Source organism: Anoplolepis gracilipes, chromosome 7 (genome assembly GCF_047496725.1).
Source record: "Anoplolepis gracilipes chromosome 7, ASM4749672v1, whole genome shotgun sequence".
Lineage (NCBI taxonomy): Eukaryota > Metazoa > Arthropoda > Insecta > Hymenoptera > Formicidae > Anoplolepis > Anoplolepis gracilipes.
In genome coordinates, this window is record NC_132976.1 from 11,062,476 (window position 1) to 11,081,573 (window position 19,098).

The window sequence follows — 19,098 nt, forward strand, 5'->3', positions numbered from 1 at the left end:
AGTAGTAATAATATGTACTTCTAAAAGTATAATTAAATACAATATTTATATTTATATTATTTATTATAAAAATAAAATAATTGATTAAAGAGAGACAAAAAAAAGTAATGTGTAAAAAAATAAGATATATTGATTAAGCAGTAATGAGCTGATAAAATAAACAGATGGATGAAAAGTCAGTGTACACCGTAGTTATTAAGTTTGCGCATTTCTTGCGGCAACATACGAAGGACCAATGGAAAACGACGTGTTACCGCAGTGAATTGTAGAGCGAGAAGAGAAGGCGGTTCTTCTAGTTTCCTGCCAGGTCCGCGGGTTCTTCAGGAAGGGTCTAGAGATTTAATTAAGGCAAGGCGACGGGTAGAAAGACGAGTCGCTACGTCGTGTAAACTCGAGCTCACCCGCTGGCCCCCTAGTCTCCCCCTGCTCCTTTCCTTACCTCGTTTTCTATCCTCGTCTCTGAAACGAGTCAAGTCGGACCTCCTTCTCCATGCCATTTGAGAGGATCTCTCTCGAAAACTCGTGAGAACGCTGCACACGTCTAGAGCGTAGATCTTGTTCGGCCGAGCGTGTGCGTCAAAGTTCGTCAGGCTACTCGGATTTCCAGCGCCAGAAATTCCCTTCAAGAGGGCCATGTCTTATTGCGACTTTCGTAAACCTTGTCACGACGTGGAGACATTTCCAAGTTAGCGAGACGGATGATTAAATGGCATAGAGATGAAAAGAAAACTTCTCCTATACTATATAAATTTATTGTAATATAAAATGATGAGAAAAATTTATAAACAGTTTTTTTTACAATATTTTATTATAACGAAATCATTTTGCATTTGATCGGAGTAATTATCTGTAAAATTAAGTTTCTTCTTAGAAGCTCTTTTACCTTACGAGCGTTGAACTTTGCCGACTTTCTTTATTCAAAGTCCACTTCGAAACAGTGTGCAGGCATCATATACCTCGCGGTTTCAGCATCAATAATTTGCAAAGGCTGCGGGGCAGATTCTAACCGACTGATTTCACGCATCTGGCGTTTGGTGGTTTAGTCTGGCCCGGTCCGTGCCGTCTTCAAAACGAGAGGATCGGCGAAAGATGTCGGAAACAAGGGAGAAGGTGAGAGACACACAAGTTGGCGAGAGAGAAAGAGATAGAGTAGAAAGAGAGAAAGAGAGAGGGAGAGAGAGAGTGAAAGAGAGAGAGGGAGAGAGAGAGGGGGGGAGAGAAAGAGAGAGAGAGACGAGAAAGCTGGAGCTAGATGGCGAGGGGATGGGCGGATGAAAGCAGAGGGCGAGTGCGGGCAGTCCCTGCCTCGCCGCCGTGGTGGTCCCGTGATCAATATTCCTTACCCCCTTTGCCTTGGCTTACCCCTCCGGCACGATACGGGTGCCCCTTACCTCGGGAAAACCCTCCTTCCATCCATACGCCCGCTACCTACGCCCCGGCCCCCTCGGGGGAGAACCCGGCAGAAACCCCTGAAACCCCTCTCGCACCCTCGTCTTAATTAGGAGTCTGAATCTGCGGCGGACACGCGTATAAGGGTAGGTCGGAGGAGGTCGAAAGGGGGAGTGTAGGGTGGATGGTTGGGCGATGGAGGCCGGAGCAAATCCGCAGACGAGCCTCGTGTCCGAGACATTATTCCCGACTTCGTTGCGATCACCCGGCGTCACGGCCGTCGCGGCCACCCTTTTTATTATTCCCCGAGATAAACACATTTGCGCGTCTTTACTCCGCCGCGCGGGGATCAACGCCGGCTTGCGTCCGGTCCATTTTCTGGACGAAAGAATTTCGCCGTCCCTATTTAACGCGCAATTAGCACAATGCGAGCCCCTGTTCATATTTCTTGCGTTCATACAAGATGACTTGAAACTTCTTGCCTCCGCAGATAGATTTATTCGTATTTCTGCAAAACTCGAACTCAGCATTTCTCACAACACATTCTAGATTATTAATTCCCACGAATTTTCTACTAATTTTTACTTATTCCTGTCGCATCTTTTGAAGACTTTTAATTAATGAGCTATTTTCGTAACTGCTTCTACATAAATTTGATATTATTTGATATTAATTTGATTCTATGTAAATTATGGTAATGTAAAATAATAAGATTACCGATTATTTGCATTTTATTCATGATATTCACCACAGATTTTTTTCTATGTGATTACAAAAATCGCGTTAAATTTAATTTGAAGAGTGCCGAAAATTATTTTGACGAAGTTTAAGAAGAAATTATGAGTAAAAGTGACTGTGCAGTCGCACTGCTTCGAAATAATTAATTATAGTGAACAGACACAGAATTTTAAGCAACTTAAATTTATACGTACACGCATACACGGACAGCAAGAATATTTACATGCGTGGTATATATGGAATAGTATATGGAGGGTAAGCGGCGGTGAGGCTGAACCGAGAGGATATTGGGGTTAGGCCATTCATTAGATTATGGGAATTCGGTGGTACTCGTCGAAGGGAAAGGAGAGGAAGGGTTAGAGCTTGGCTGCACGATCGAAAACCACCCTACGTGCATTAGTTTGGGTCACAAGGCGTGCCGATGAGATTCAAAATGCATGCCAAGCAGAAAAAGAAATTAAATATCTTCATCATTATGTCCGCGTCGAAGTTTTTCATCTTTGTCTAGCATTTTATGCAATACAATTGAAGAAAAATTACATTTACGAAATATATTTTTCTGATATTACTTGTAATATGTCAAAAAAATTTATGCAAACAAATTATTGAATTTATATTGAACCATTATTCGTTTCCATATATTGAAAAAAGCAGTAGAGGAATACACTAATTATATATTATATTTTATATATAAAATAGCATGCAACAAAGTAAATTTGTTTGCGTAAAGACTTTACAAATATTTGATATATTTTACAGTTTTAGAGAAATAATTGGTATCTTTCTTTTCTTGTTACAGAGCCGTCCCTTGCGAGGCGGGAATATCCCCGCCAAATCATGAACAAGGTAAGTTCAAATAAGTGAGTACGTGTATTGTATGTAATATTTATTCGTTTTAACGTAAAAGAATTATTTTAATTATAGTGCAAAGCATGGAAATAATATGTAATATCGAGGAAAGGATACTGTTGACGATTTGACAATTATCTAAAATTGTTTTAATATGAAGTATCTCAATAATTGGATAAAGAAATATATAGCGTCATAAGCGAGGATTTGCATCTTTCATCGAAGTGCCTAGCAAGTCAGTTACTAGGGAGGATCGATCTAACACCTTTAATTGGTTTTCGTGCGCCGCGATTCTAACATTGCGTGTTCATATCTTTAGTTACCAACGTCTGTGCTTACCGATCAACGAAATCTTACACGAGCACTTTATGCTATTGCGTACTAAGAATCACGATGTACTCAAGAATATGCATTACATTTTACAATGCGTATGCGTCTTGCTTTTTTCAAACGAATTATTTAAACGCAAGATTTTTAAATCTTTAATTTTAAAATGCATTTTTTCCACTCTAAATATTCGGTACATATGTATATTGCTTTCAAATTTTTATTTATTAAGACATTCAAATAACTAAGCTAGTGAATAAAAACAAAAAAATATAAACGAGAAAATAAAAGTAGTATTAGATAATGTTAGTCGATTATTTAATATTGACAAATATATCAAATTAATTATGCAACTTAAATGAATAATTATGTTGAGATATATATATATATATATATATATATATATATATATATATATATATTGAAAGACATTTTCTTGTTTTTTTTTTAAGATAAAAGACACAATACAATGTTAAAAAATTTTTTTAAAATACTTGTCACCTCAAGAAAGTCGTTTACTTCGACGTGTTAGTTACTTAGAACTTATATACATATAACTTGAGCCTCATTTGTAGGCCTTTTATGCGCCGTCTGCCTTTCCTCATTATGCATTGCACATGAGAAAACTTGCTTGGAATCTCTCTTCATCCCTCCTTCTCCGTCTCTCTCTTTCTCTTTCACTCTGACGTTTCGGTTTCTCTCTACCATCTTCGTTCTGAGGGTGCTGAACCTTCTTCGTCTCGCCCGCACATCGTTGTCCCGTTTCGTACCTCAGCTTCTTTATAAACTTTTAATGACGGCAAAGCCTAATCGAGAGAACGAACGAGCATGCCCGGCCTCGTAAAACTACCAGAGAAAATTGACGTTGGATCTCAATGTTCGATACTCAACCAGCCGTCACTTTGAAAAAAATGTTTAAGCTGTTCTGCGATAATTGCTGTAATTCTCCAATTTGATTGATTAATTTATTAATATACAGGCGAAAACGCGAGTGCGGTATTACAGAAATCTTTAGGTAATAAAACAATTTTCATTATTTTATGATGTTATCATGTAATTATAACTAACATTGAAACAAGTTTGATCTCAATAAAAAATAAAACTTAGCAAATGCTAAGAATAGAGTAGATTACTCGGCTGTATAAAATAACTTTACTTATAAGTATGAGAAAAAAATTTATTTATATTTAATATTTATATCTAATGAATAACTCTTTGCAAATGTCAATTTAATTAAAAGATAATGAGAGAAGATATTTTAATTTAAAAAATATAATACACACACACACACACACACACACACACACACACACATGTATGTATATGTAAAATATATTTATATCTGCATTTTTCTACTTCTCGGCACTCCCTTTTTTTAAAGTATTAATATATTGATACCCACTCGATAATCGATAGCCACGATACAATATTACATAAAGTATGCCGTGATAAGTGCAAGCAGGAAGTTGAAATTCGAGCTCGAGTTCGCGCGCGCGGGGTGAGGTGCTTTCGATTTGCAACAAATCATTCAGCGTTTACACCCGGCTGCCCGTCCAGTTGAATTAAACTTCCACCGAGAACTTCGTTCTCTGCTTACCCCCGGCTCGAAGGTATACATATACACTGGGTATAGCTAACGGTCTGTACCTGCGAACTGCTTCTCGAAGTTCGCTCCCGGTGCCTTCGTGCGAAAGCAGTTAGCTGTTTGACGTAGCGCTATGCTCGTTACGGACATGTCGGAATTAACATGCCCATGTACGATGTATGCGAATCTCGAACAAATTAAAGCGATAAATAATATTTGGAAATATGATAATTTTACGTGTTTGCTTCTGAAACTGATCTCTGTAACGCTAAGTGATTAATTATCTCAACTACTTAAATATATATTACGAATCGAGAAAGATTGATTATTAAAATTATTTATTTCTGGCAGAATAATGGTAATTGTGTCTACTTAAAATTTTTTTATTAGGGAAAGTGGATATATATATAGCACAAGTATATATTAATTCGATATATGTCAATTGAATTTCTTTACGCACTATCGCTGCTTCGTAAACTTGCTCGTATACGAGCTATAGCTTTTTCTTACCCTCGAAAAAGGGAACGGTGACATAAACCCGTAACGTTCGACTCCTAAAGCACGATTAAACTAATCCTTACTTATTTGTTCCATGTTTCTTAGTGCGTATGTCCTACTGCTATTAGATATATCTCCTGATTGTTGCTTACGACTTCTTTGGGAATGGTCCTGCGGAAATTTGGCAAGTCCAAAGTTTATTTCGGAACGTTGCTCTCCGTATTTTACGATTATTGTAATTGTTACAAAATGTTACAAAAATTATTAAATATATGTTTTATGTATTTCATTTTTGTTAAAAATCTCTAAAACTAAAAAAAAATTTCTTTAAACACTGTTAAAATTTGTTGAAAAAAATTACAGTATAATTATTATAGTATAATCATAGAGTAATTTGTTAGTAATTTAATAATTTTATACATTTATATGAAAATATACTGTTAAATAATATATTAATTTAATATTAAAAGTAGTATAGTTTCATAAAGTGGCTGCCTGACAAATCTGGCTTTTAAATTTCATTGTCGCAAGCACTACTCACGAAATAAACGTATCAGGGGTTCTTTTCCAGAGGCGTTTAAAAGAGTACCAGTGTCGGAGTGTATACCGTGCGCCATTTAGTGGCGGCACTCTTTCATAAAGGACCTTAATAAAAATCCCAATCTAAACAAGCTTAATTTACGTCCGCCACATAATTACCTACCCCGAGGCACGACTCCCCTTTGCCCACCACCTCCGCCGCTCGTCGCGAACTACCTCCGGCTCACTCCGCGGAAGGAAAGGAGAAGTAGGAGAAGGAGGATGGGAACGAAGGAAGCGTGCACGTCGAGAGCGCACTGAAAAATCTAAGAGGCTTAAAGCATTAAAAGGGTTATATAACATTCATTACCAGCGGGTCAGCCTTTGTGAAATTTCCCTTGGAAGCGCCTTCACTCGGTGGACACAGCCTTCTCGCCCCCTTGATTTCTCTCCATCCAACCCTCTCCCTTACAGCCCTTACGGTCGCCATCTTCTTCTAGTCGATCCGCGCTCTCGCTCTTTCGCAGCATCCAGCATCCCTCGTCTCTTGGGGTGCAGAGTAGTCACGTGACCGCGCCATCGTCCGGCACAAGGGATGGAAAGTGGCGGAGAAAGGAGAAGAGAGAGGAGGGTCCGCCTCTCTGATGAAGATGTCGCACACGCCGGGGACCCCGGCGAGATTACTCGGGTTAGAACCTGCGGACCCTGGTCAGGGCACATGCTAATTGCTTTATTTGACATCAAGAAATAATGTACTGCTGTTCCCTGGTATGCCGTACTGGAAACTACGCGAGGAAACCAATGGTCCTCCGTTTTCACCTCGCCATTCTCTCTCTCTCTCACATTGTTGTTTCTTCGATTATTCTCACAAAGTTTCGATGCGTTCCATGAAATTATATTTTCCCGAAAATCACTATCACTAAATCGCTATCTCTCGTCCATATAAATATAGATATATTAAAACGTGCATTAAATTGAACGTGTTTTATTTAAAAAATGTACGTGTCATAATAACCATAATAGGCTGAAAGATTATATACGTAAATTAAATACAAAATTTTGAATTACTTATAGAAGAAATTTTTATTTAATATCGAGTTGTGTGTATAAAATGTGTTTTATAAAAGTAATAATTTTTTATCGTTGTAACTTTTCAAAGACAGCATGACGTTTCCACGCTACAGAATGCAAAGTACAAAACAGTCGGTTGTAAAGAAGACTTATGCTTTCACTTTCGACGCTATGCGACTCGGTGGATCCAATTCATGGAGCTACGTGAGGCGACTGGTTACGTCAGGAAGGTCAACTAGAAGCCGGACCTAATAACCTTTAGTCGGGCCAATAAACATTTTTCCGGGTTACATATGACGGAATTTGTATGCCAAATCGCGTATATTCAGTAGACGGTGGTGCGTTCCGACGCGGGGCACGCGCCTCTCTCGTAAATATGCCTTCGGTTGGCAAAGTGTTATTGAGCGCCGAGGTGAGGGGAGAGAAACGGGAGGAGGCTTAGGGTGTTAGGGTCGGTTCTGGGGTCGCCAAGGGTGCATTTCATCTTCGGAGGCGTCAGCTCGGAGACCGATCGACTATACGGCCGACGTTGGATCATCCATCTTTTATCGAATCGGACCTGATGGCCAGGTTCGCCGCCAACATCGCGGACTCGCAACTTTTGCCTCTCGGAAGACTCCGTGCATCGTCTACAGCGTACACGTCCACATGTAAATAATGGACAGTACTGTTTCGACGCGGCAGCTTGTCAAACTTTCTACTTTGCTTCGCGATGCGAAGGTACTTTTCCATTTATTAATCGAGCATTATGTCAACAATAAAAGCGTTTTCATGGAATAAAGATGATCCGATGGCGATCAGATAAGTCTGAAGATCGTACCTGCAATACATTGGACGACCGTCATAGTACGTTTCTATAGGTATATGCGATTTATAATAGTGATCAATGTTCCGTGGATTGGACCATCCATCTCTCGTCGAATGGAAATCCGACATTCGGTGCCAGAAGCCGTTACAGTCATCTCAACTTTCGTCTCCGGTAGCGTCCATCATGTCAGGATAGGATACGCTCTCCAAACCAAACATACATTAATATACATATATACTGGCATCTCTGTGAAAAAAGTTGAGTCAATGATTGATGTGTATACCGTTCGTTCATAATATAATTCTTTCTACTGCTAATCATCAAAATAAGCCATATAGAATAATATAGTCTTTTCTCGTTTACCAAATATTTGAATAAAATCTTTTATCGCTTTATAGTTTGTTTCTGCAAATTAAACGTCAGAAAATAAATGTTATTAAACTCATAAGATTTACCTTAATTTTATGAAAAATCTCAATAGGTAATTTTATTTTTATATTTTCTTTCTCAGCCTTGCGGATATACAAATAAAATTATCCGATGATCGATCATTACTCCCTGTTCAGTTTTTAATTTTCAATTCTCTAAATTACAACAATCATGACGTTGAGAAAAGGGAAAATTAACGTGCATTAACGTATCTTATTAATGACAATTCAGTATACTTGCGGTTGAAACAATGAACCTAACCGCGCGACGGGTTAACCGAGAAAATGTAGCGATGCAGAAAACTGAGGGAGTCTTACGGGAGGAGAGGGAGACGTGGGGCTATTTTTGCGGTTAGCGGGGAATAATTTAGGGGCGGATAATACGCCGAGGTCGTGCAATTTGGCCGCGACGCCGAGGCCGACGACGGAGAGTGCGTGCTCGTTTTCATACACTTTCTCACGGGAGGGGACGAGACGGACGTGTAACGGAGAGCGGGAGCTCAGGTGTTCCTCGGGATAATAGGCGACATCATCCTTGTTTCCCCGATCTCCCCCCCGGTACTTGTACCACATCGTCAACCCCTGATCGATGTAATATTCACGCTCGATACACGTCCCAGCTTCTGTAACTTGCTACGTTCCATACCTGCAAGTTTTCCCTCGAATCTCATCAGCGCCCTTTCGCGTCTTCTCGATACCTTCGCCGTCGATAATACCATGACAGTAACGCGTCCGTTACACTTCTTATCATTCATCATATTAGATTGATAAGGAAACATACATACATGTATATTGTGATCTTCTTCAAAGTAATTTTAAAATACAGCTATTACATTACAATATTCTTTCTCTACTTGCTTATTATACATGTAATATAAATGATTTAATCTAATGGAAAACATAAAAATTGAAATTGCGGAATTATACCGCATATTCATTTAAAGATATATTTTCTCGGAAGAGACGGTTGCTGCCCGTATTTTTCATGAAGAACGTTTTAACTCACGTTTCTGATCTCATCCGTCGGTCAACTAATGTCAGGCTCTTTTCGCGTTTGTAACAAGCGTCGGTTACTACCCCCGCGTGGCCGTATACTCACTGCGCGTGGTAAACACCCCTCTTTTGTTAGCGGTAGGTCGGAGTTAAGCCGAGGTCTCCCATTAGCGCCGCTTGGAATTACAAAAATAACACTTGTCCCTGCAGCCGAGCGCCCACGGGCAGTCCAGTGTAGTTAAGTAAAATTAAGCTAAAATTTCCGACGAGCCGCGATGTACATTCAACCCCTTTTCCGTCAGCTCGTGGCGGCCGCGCGTACAGGGCTGGCCAACCCTCCGCCGCGCCGGCCAACCCCCTTCCAGCATCCTCCACTCTCCCACAAACTCACCGGTCTCTCTTTCCACGTATACGTTACACTTCACGCTGCCCCTTTATGCTCCGTGAGCATTAAATATTTACCTTTCGATGAATATGCAAATATAATTATTTACGCGCAATTTAGACGTTTTTACGCGTCCTGCGTGACACTTGTCTCCGTCGCTTATCGACGCACTGGCTACTTAAAGTATAATATTGCGATCTACTCTTTTCATCTTTTTAATTCAATAAGATATTATTAAAGTAATATTGTAAAATTATTTTTTTAGCCATAATATTTCTTAGAGAAATCAAATTTTATTGAGATAGTCTGAAAAATACTTTAAACACTTATTTTTTAAAGATTGAAAATATTCTTTACATATTTCTAAAAAATATATGAATATTTTTACGCTATTTCAAAAATTATTCTTTCATTCTCATTTTTATTTTGTTATTTATATTAAAGAACAAATACAGAATCATTATTTAACTCATATATTCAAGATTGTTAGGTTTCGAGACTTAGATTTGAATCTAAAAGACCCAATTTCCAGTATACCATTTTCGAGGTTCCAATCAAATTATATCTGCCAGAGGAACAGGAGCCGAGGAGTTGCTGTCAGCCCGTTCTTATCCCGCCGTCTTTCTCCGCAGGATTAACCTTTAACGTTAATTATCCGCCGGCGTACCCAGGGATAGAGATCCCAGACTAGGGCGGCATCAAAGAACCGAGTGTTTAGCTGCAATATCTTTCCACCGGGCTGCACATTAGGTGACCAGAAAAGGGGGGCCAAGAGATTCAAAAGGTGACGTCGGCGGAGATGATTCGCGGTTAGCAAAGAAACTAAAGACCTTCAAGTTTCCTACTGCGAAATCATATCTACTACTTGTATATAAAAATGTGATACATTTATTCAGATTGAGAGACAAAAAAATATGAAATTTGTTTTCGATTATAACATGGATATTTTGGAAAGTATTTTATCGTCGTCTGCGGACTTAAATGAAGAAAAGACAGATGATTTCAAATGTCAATCTTAAACCAAACTTTCTCATTGTTATCAGATATGTAAGTAATGTCATGAAAATGATTTCCGTTCGTAAATGTTAATTAATTCAATAATGCAAGTTAGTACATATTTAATGAAAGTTGCTCGCATAAAAATCACACTATTGCAATAGTAATCAACTTGTAATTATTAATTACTTTAAATCATACATGAAAAATTTCATTCAGCCAGGTTTCAAATTTCTAGTAAATGATTATGTGGCCAACGTCTAAATGAACAACCTAAACAGAGAACGCATTTATTGTTTAAGTCGTGCCATAATTACTCCGACGACTAGTGTCAGACAGGATGCAGCTACGCAGACAAATTGTATCTAATGACCATACGTCGATCATCCTCGAGCCGAGCAAGTGTTCCATGACTGTGTATTCGCGCTGCTGTCGTTAGCATCCTTCCGACTCGACGGCCGACGTCCTACGGCGAACAATTTCGAGCGCGGCGAGCGAGCGAGCGACGAAGGGAAAATGTATTCGAGAGTTTCCAATTTGCGGTTGCGGCCTGGTACAGAACGGGAAGCGCGGGTGGGATTGGTCGGCACTGGCACTGGAGTGTGCGGCGCGGAGCTCTATTATGGTAATTATATGATAAATACAACAAGGCCTTGGGCGGTGTCTTCTCCGTCTCGGTCCTCTTTTCAGTCACGCTCTCGTCGTCGGCTCGCTCCTCTCCTCCATCAGCGGCAGGAATCTCGCTCTCTAGTTTCGCGACTTCATCCCCGCGTCTTTCTACTCGAGGTATTGTCGTTCTTCTCATCCACCTTCTTCTCATTCCCCGCCACTCGTTCCTTTCAGCCCCGTCGTCGTTTCCACGAGCGAGCATTGGCGGTTTGCCTTAAAATACGCCTTCTCTCTCCTTGCGCGGAATGCAATTAATCTTATTCCCTTTCGATCTCGCCTTCTCTCGCGGTGCCTGTCCTAAAAGGGATGAGTAACGTCTCTGGAAGAAGTGTTACAGACTTAATGAAGTACGACTTCTAATGCGTGCCGCAGCGTCGATGTACTCGACGGAGAGAGGCGAAGAAAGCGAGTCATCCGGAAATCCTAGCTAACACTCGTTTTCACTATCCCCATGCGCTTACTGGCCGTCTCTTTACGACAATAAAGAGAACGGATTAAATACGTAAGATACTACCAGACATCAAACATTTCCGGTTTACGATTCCGCTTTTCTTTTAACGCAACATCGAAATTGAGAAGAGACATAATTTATCTTTATTGTATAATTTTAAAATTAAAATTATACAATACCGATTTCGTGATTCAAAAAAATAGAAAAGACCGGCGTATATAATTTTGTTCGGTAAAAAATCACGAAATTAAATTAATTTAAACTTGAAATATCCAGCCAAGTTTAATTTATTATAGGATATTTAACGTAATTTGTTTAATATTCCCATTTAGTCTGTTTCTGGTAAACAAGAAACTATCGTTAACCTTCAACGATACCGCCGCCGCTGTTTCGGTTGCCGCGACGGCAATGGCTTATCTTTCCACTTTAGACGATTGTTCGAAACTCCATGTATCGCCGTGCTCGGTCGGCTCCCCGCTAACAAGCAACGGCGACGACGTCGAGCATTAAACGCGACGCGTTCGCGGCGTAAACTAATATTCCTCTCGGGCACAGAGGGGTGAATCGCGGCGCTCACGCGCGCGCAGGCAGGATCATTATAAATAGTCATAATTACAACAGTCGCGCGTGCTTAATTCAATTAGGCTGATTAACGTTGTACGTTGCAACCCCGTCTCTCGCGCCTTCTCTCTCGGCAGCGCAACGGCAGCCGGCTCGGAGTTCGGGTCTGGCTGGTCCTGAGGGCAGAGCACAGCAGTAAAATATACGCGGTATCCTGGCCAGGATCCCGAGACTGCGGCGCCACGGTATTATGCTTATGCATAGACAAGTTATAGCCTAGCTAATATGATTATCTCTTCGACGGAAGGCAGAGCGAACGCGGAAGAGGGACTGGTTGCAGCAACGTCTGCAATCCGCTTCCTCGAGTTCGTTCGATTATCGAGGAAACGAAAATGAAAGAGTATTTTCGCGTATTTAGCTTACATAAATTTGCATTTTTCAAGTAAGCGATTTTATCATAACCAGTTTTTAGTGTCTGATGCAACTTTATTGATATTTTAAACTTTAGTTTAGCAGATTAAAGTCGTTTGCATAGAAGAGAAAAAAAATCTATAAGAAGATATATATAGAAAATTTCTTCTTTTATATACATAAATATGTAACATTTTCTGATTGCTTTAACACAAAAATATAATTAGATACTTGCCAATGATTAAGAAGTATTTACAATTAATCTTTGCAAAAGAGAGAAAATATAACAGAATTATAATATATATATTTTAAAAATCGTTAATATATTTTAGATTAAAAATAAGAAGTGTATACTTTCGTAATGTTTTAAAATTTGGAGCATTGTTTGAAAAGATAAAATAATAGCAGATGAGTCTTATTTGTTAATAATTAAAATTTAAGCTGAAAAAATAGAATTCTGAATGTCTTTTTTTGACAAGTATATTATCTGTGCAACATCAATGCTCTTTAATATTATCTCGAAAGACACTTTTGTTTTCTCCCAATTGGAAATCTAATAAGAAAAAATTAGAACGAGAAAATGGCAAGATTATTAATGACCGTGGTTCTGGAGGGATACGAAGTAAGAATGCGAAGGGTGCGTCGTTTGGATTTGTCGCGGGCGGGATCGAAGCCGAATAAATTAGCCTCTCCGTGAGAGCACGGCCGAGATATAAAATTTTGAATATGAATGGACGGTTTTGCATCCGTGATGAGCTCTTATTCGGGAAACAAAGCGCAACTGACGAGAACATATGTAGATGAAGGCGGGCGCGAGAAATCCATAATCCGCCGGATCCTTCGGCTTCTTAAGCGCACCCGCGTCCTTCGACGTTGTTATGACAACCTAATTCGATTAATCCATTCGTTCCTCAATACGAGAAGGAACACGTGAGATATTTTTCTATAACTTGCACTTTTCAATCGTAACAGCTATTCGCTGCGTTCCAAGACGCTACTTGTTATTTGTTTTTTGAGTCATGCATTTTGCGATACGATTACGAGATACCATATCATAATAATTAAAACGATCGAATGAACATTTACCGAACGAAGCCTACGTTGACGTAGCTCATCGTTTCCCATCGAAGTCTAGAATGCCTCAGTATTGCAAAGGGGATAAAGAGGGATGGAGATAGGGATGAAGAAGGAGAGGCCTCTCTCATCTCGTCTATCCCTTCCGTTAAACTCATCACCCACCGGTAATTCCATCGATGCTTTAAGCATGGAGGGTCTCTTCAAGGGATGTAGTCGTGGTTGTAACCTACTAAAGCAGGCTTAACGAAGAAATAGCTCCGTTCGACTTTCGATTTGACCATGATGCGCGATTATATTGGCACATACATTTTTGTATGCAAGAAATATTTTTTTTCAATGGGAATATATTAATATAAATATTGCATATAAATTGTATATGCAAACTTAATAATATTAACATATTATATTATAATTTATAGATAGGTTGCTACAATTTAATATTGCAATGTGTTCGACATATATTAGCCTTGACTTTATTTATGAAGTTGTTCGAAAATTTTAGAAAACTGCAATAAGAAACTATCTGTATGACGATACTAGCATATGGACGAATATTGTGTTACAAGGGCGAAATGTATCTTGATGCCTAGTTCTCTCAAACTTCCTCGACTTCTTGCCGTTCATACAACTGTTATACGCAATGCGGGCGCCACAGTTCTGACGATAACGCCGATCCGTCCTCATAGAAACGGGCCAGCCGGCATTTAATACCATCCCGTTGAATATTCCCTCGAATGGCCCTCGATATTGAATTGGCTTCTGCCTAATTGTAACCTCGCTCGTCGCGAGGGTCCCATTCACTTGTAAACGACATTTGCATAATTTTTACATTGCCTCTCGTGTAATCGATTTGAACACCGGCGGTGATCTCTCTCTTCCGCTTCTTTTTTTTTCTTTTCTGCCATTTGGATCCGTGTAAGTCTTGTCCCTCTTCACGTCGATCGTCGCAGTTAGAATTGCTAAGTAATTATGCTAAATTCGTGCTTCAGCTGCTGTCTGTTTCGCTTATATATAGAACATATTTAAAACATATAAATTAGATTATTGCCTCATTATGGATTATTAATTTATATTTTCTAAAGTGATTTAAAAGCTGTTACTTTTCAAGACTAATTTAGAAATTATTTCAATATACACAATCATATATATATATATATATATATATATACATGTTTAATATTCAAAGTAAAATAATTTTTTATTTGATCAAGTCACCAATCCTCTTTCTAAGTATTCAAGAAGGCATAAAAATTACTCGCCACGCATTTAAGCGAGTTTCGTCAAGCGTGAATGCAGTGAAAGCAGTGACCAGTGATTCGAGTAAAACGTTAAATATCGCGATGAACGTATAAATGGTATGAAGATTTCTATGTGGATCCTTTATAAAGTTACGTTGCCAGCCAGCGGTTAATTTAATAAATTTTTTTCTGCGTCCCAAAGAGGATGGAGATAGGCGAACGCGAAGGGAGACAGCGAAAAAGTTGTACACCAATTAACGGATTGAAGTGCCATCAGATGCAGGCCGGCTTCGAGAGGGTTCGGGACGCGAAGTCCTCGAAGGGTTGGACTATCATTAGCGAGCCGCCACTTTAAGCAGCGGTTCGCCCTCACCGCCAAAAGGAAGAAGTTGAAAAGGTTCGGCTCGGCCGACGCTCGTTTGACTTGTACTACTTCCGCTATAGATTGTCTTTAGCTGTGGCTATTCCTTCTTGGCAATGCATTTTCACTTGCTATGTCCGGCATCAAATTTTACAATCTTATACAAGTACAAATTTGTATCGTATTATAACGAATTATGACGTGAAAAAATTTTTGTGTCATATAAATAAATTAAAATTAAATATGATTTTATTTTTAAAATTATGAAATATCTCAGATCGTACACATTATACTTACAACTTGAAAATTATTTATTTGAAATTTGATGAAAAGCTCTATTTTATTATAATTCTTTAATTTTTAACAATAAGCTTTACTAGAAAATTATTGATAATATTCAATATGAATCTCAGGCATTATTGTAACATCATTGCTTGTGATATCTTTATATCTTGTAAAAATTATATACATATATTAAATTGTAGTATGCCATTATTAAATTCTTTTATTAAATTGAGAATTATTTAAATAAATATAAAAAATAGAAAGAAAACTTGTTGAAACAAACTAGAAAGGTTCATATTTTTAATTGTCAATGCAATCATCGTGCAATATCTGTTAAACACTTGTAAAATCATCGCTGAATGCAAAATGGGTTCAAATTTCTGCGTTGATAAGATGGTTCAGATGATGACGACGGATTATCAAGGAATCTGCAAAGCGACATGGCTAGAGGGCTTAGAGTAACTTCGAGGGGGTTAACGCGAAATCGGAATGCGTAATGGACTGCACGATGTTGGATTACCAATGAGTATTTGCCAAGATATCTCGGCCATTTCAATCTTACTTAGTTTTACTTATTTCTTTTGTAAAATTTAAACATTTTTTCTCAGTACACTTTCGACTTGATTTTTTTTTGTTTGAATAAAATACTTTTTTCAACATAACAATATTAAATTTGCTGGAAAAAGATATTATCTCTGAGTTTGATGAACTGTTTTCTCATTCATTGGATAAATAAAATTATATTAGATGCATTTTATGGATGTTTTATTTAATAAAACTGTTTTTTCTCTATTGAAGATAGAAATATCTGTGCGAAAAGTTATAATATTATCCGTCGAACTTTATTTCCTATGTTAATTAAATTATATATCGTTAATCAAAAACTGTCATATACTTATTATGAATTACACAAATACGTAATAACATTTGAAAAATGATCTTCTTACATTTATTAAAAGATTATATGAAGTATTCTAATATTACCTAAATTATATTCTTTATAACTTTTTGCCTCCAAGCTCTCAATTGATCTTTACCTGCGTTAAATTTTCTCTTTAAAAAAAACAGAATTTGTTTCGCGAATTGCTGGCGAGAAATCATGCAAACAACACGGCATTCAGACTAGTAGCGTGCGATGTGGCGCGTCATTCGTCAAAATGGGGAAAGTACGCCGGTGAATAAATACGTCTGCGTCGCGCATTAAACGTGTACTCGCGGATACGTCGAGATAACGTCGAGTCGATTCGTCCACCGCTCGGATCTGCCATGAAGAGCCAAGGGTGACAGAGAGGGAGGGAGAAAAAGAGAGGCTGTGGGTAGCAGATAAATAGAGAAGGTGGGAGAGAAAGCTCGTCGCCGCGAGGCATGCAATGCCGGCTGCGAAACAAATGGAACGATCGCAACGGGGATGGAAATAAAGCATCCCCGTCGCGTTCTACGGCTGTAACTGAAGCGGGGGTGGATCCGAGAGAAGAGAGAGAGAGAGAGAGAGAGGAGGAGGAGAGAATAAGAATAAAAAAAACACATATACACACGTACACGCTCTCGCTCTCGATCTCCGGATTGACGAGCGCTCGACCGTGCAAAAACGCCGAAGCACTTTTCCATGTTCGGAGCTGCGTCCGAGCTCTTCAATGTCGCGTCGACATGGATTGTTTCGGCGAATCTGATTCACCACGACAGATAGGGATACAATCGAAAGATATTAATCGCCGAATGAACTGAAAAAAAATATAAGGAATAAAAAATTCTTTGCTGTATACGTAAATGTTGAAGGCTAAATCTTCATTTTTTTTTTTTAGCTGTACATGTAATTTAGTTGGAGAAATATTAAAATTGTTACTAATCTTTTATCTTAATTTTATCTTGACTTGAGCAAATTTATGATTTTTACATGCATTTATGGAGTTCCTTTTGCTGATCATCTTGAATAGTCTATGCTCAGAAGTTGACGCATATTATTCCGGACCATTTCTTGTCGCCACAGAGACGGAAATACCGTTTATGTGGTGTTCGCGCAGAGAATGAGTCGTGTGTGCGTACACAGGTGCGTACAGGACCCTCAACAGGTGGTCACTCGTAATCGTGGGGGTTACGCCGCAGCCCAGTGGCTACCCATCCGTCAAGGGCTTTGTGTGCCCTTGCGCGCACCACTACCGGTGGTTGTGGCACCCATCGTCCTCGGGAAAAACGGCGTTTTTCCTCTCCTCTCACTCCCATGGTCTGAAACGATCATCCCTTGACTGCCATGCCGAAAGCCACGCTCGATCCTCGTGGCTGGGTCTCCGGCGACTTTTCGCGACTGGAACAATGCTCTCGTTAATTAAGATTTCTTTCCGCGGGTTCCTCACCCCATTCTTGTAACCGTTGAGTACCCCTCTCTCAAGAGCTTTCTTGCTGGCAAAAGTACAGACCACCTCTAGACGGCAAAAAAGACAACTTATTTCAGGAATTTTTCCACTTTGCTTTAGAAGGCATTCGTTCGGATTATTGATCAAACTGGTAGGACGAGATTTATTTTTCGCGTTTTATAAATTTCAAATAATATTTTTTTTTTATTTTTCAAGTGTTATATATACCTATAGAGAGAGGCGATCGAAATGGACATTAAAATTACATATTCAAGGATATCACAAAGCTAGCAGTAATCAAAATTTTAATTCTGAGCTTTTTAAACAAGACTGAAATTTTCACGGAAGTGCTTCTTGTAAGGAAAATTTTCGGGGTGGCTTCGAGGGCTGAATACGCGGGTTTCTAGGTTGACGAGAGGTGGTCTGGAGGGGGAGGGGGTGGCAAAGGCGCACGGAGATCCGGATTTAAGGCGTCGTCCGTGAAAGCCCTCTGGAGGCGCCAGAGACTTGGGTCGGGGGTAGTTTAAGAGAAAGAGAAAATGGCTGGGGATGGAAAAGCAGCCAGGAGAACGACAACGACGAGGACGGGCGTGTTGGAGTGTAAGTGCTAAGATCTCGGAGTGCATTAACATGCCCCGGAGGCAAGCTGAATACAACCCTTCTTACATCCAGATCTCAAGCTGAGACCACCGTCAACCGAGGGGGGAGGAAGAGGAGAGGCGGAGGAAAAAGAGAGGGAGTTGGTAACGGTGACGTCGGAAAACGGGGCAGAACAGGGCAAGAACACCGCAGAGATTCCCACTTAATTACATTAAAAATGTTTTATCCTTCGGCCTTTTCTTCCCTGTCCCTTGAGACTCGAGACAGCGATATTTTTTCATGGACGAATTGGAGAATATTATTAATCTTTTTTACCGTAATCTTGAAATTAAGATACATCATTTTTAAAATTCCTGATATAAATTTTATAGAGAAATTAATTATTATACAGAATAATTATTGGACAGAAATTAAATGTATATTCACACACACATAATTATAGAAACAAAGTTATTATTCAAATTATTATTACTATATTTAGAAAAGAATATATATATATATATATATA

The 19,098-nt window shown here is 39.1% G+C and overlaps 1 protein-coding gene across 11 annotated transcripts in view; it reads left to right on the plus strand.

The window, feature by feature from the left end:
• LOC140668098 (uncharacterized) overlaps positions 1 to 19,098 on the plus strand; it is a 288,817-nt gene that overhangs the window by 219,473 nt on the left and 50,246 nt on the right. For all 11 annotated transcript variants that reach the window (XM_072896707.1, XM_072896709.1, XM_072896708.1 and 8 more), the window contains one exon: positions 2,927 to 2,973. In XM_072896707.1, coding sequence (XP_072752808.1) covers positions 2,927 to 2,973 — 47 coding nt within the window. The remainder of the gene's footprint in view (positions 1 to 2,926; positions 2,974 to 19,098) is intronic.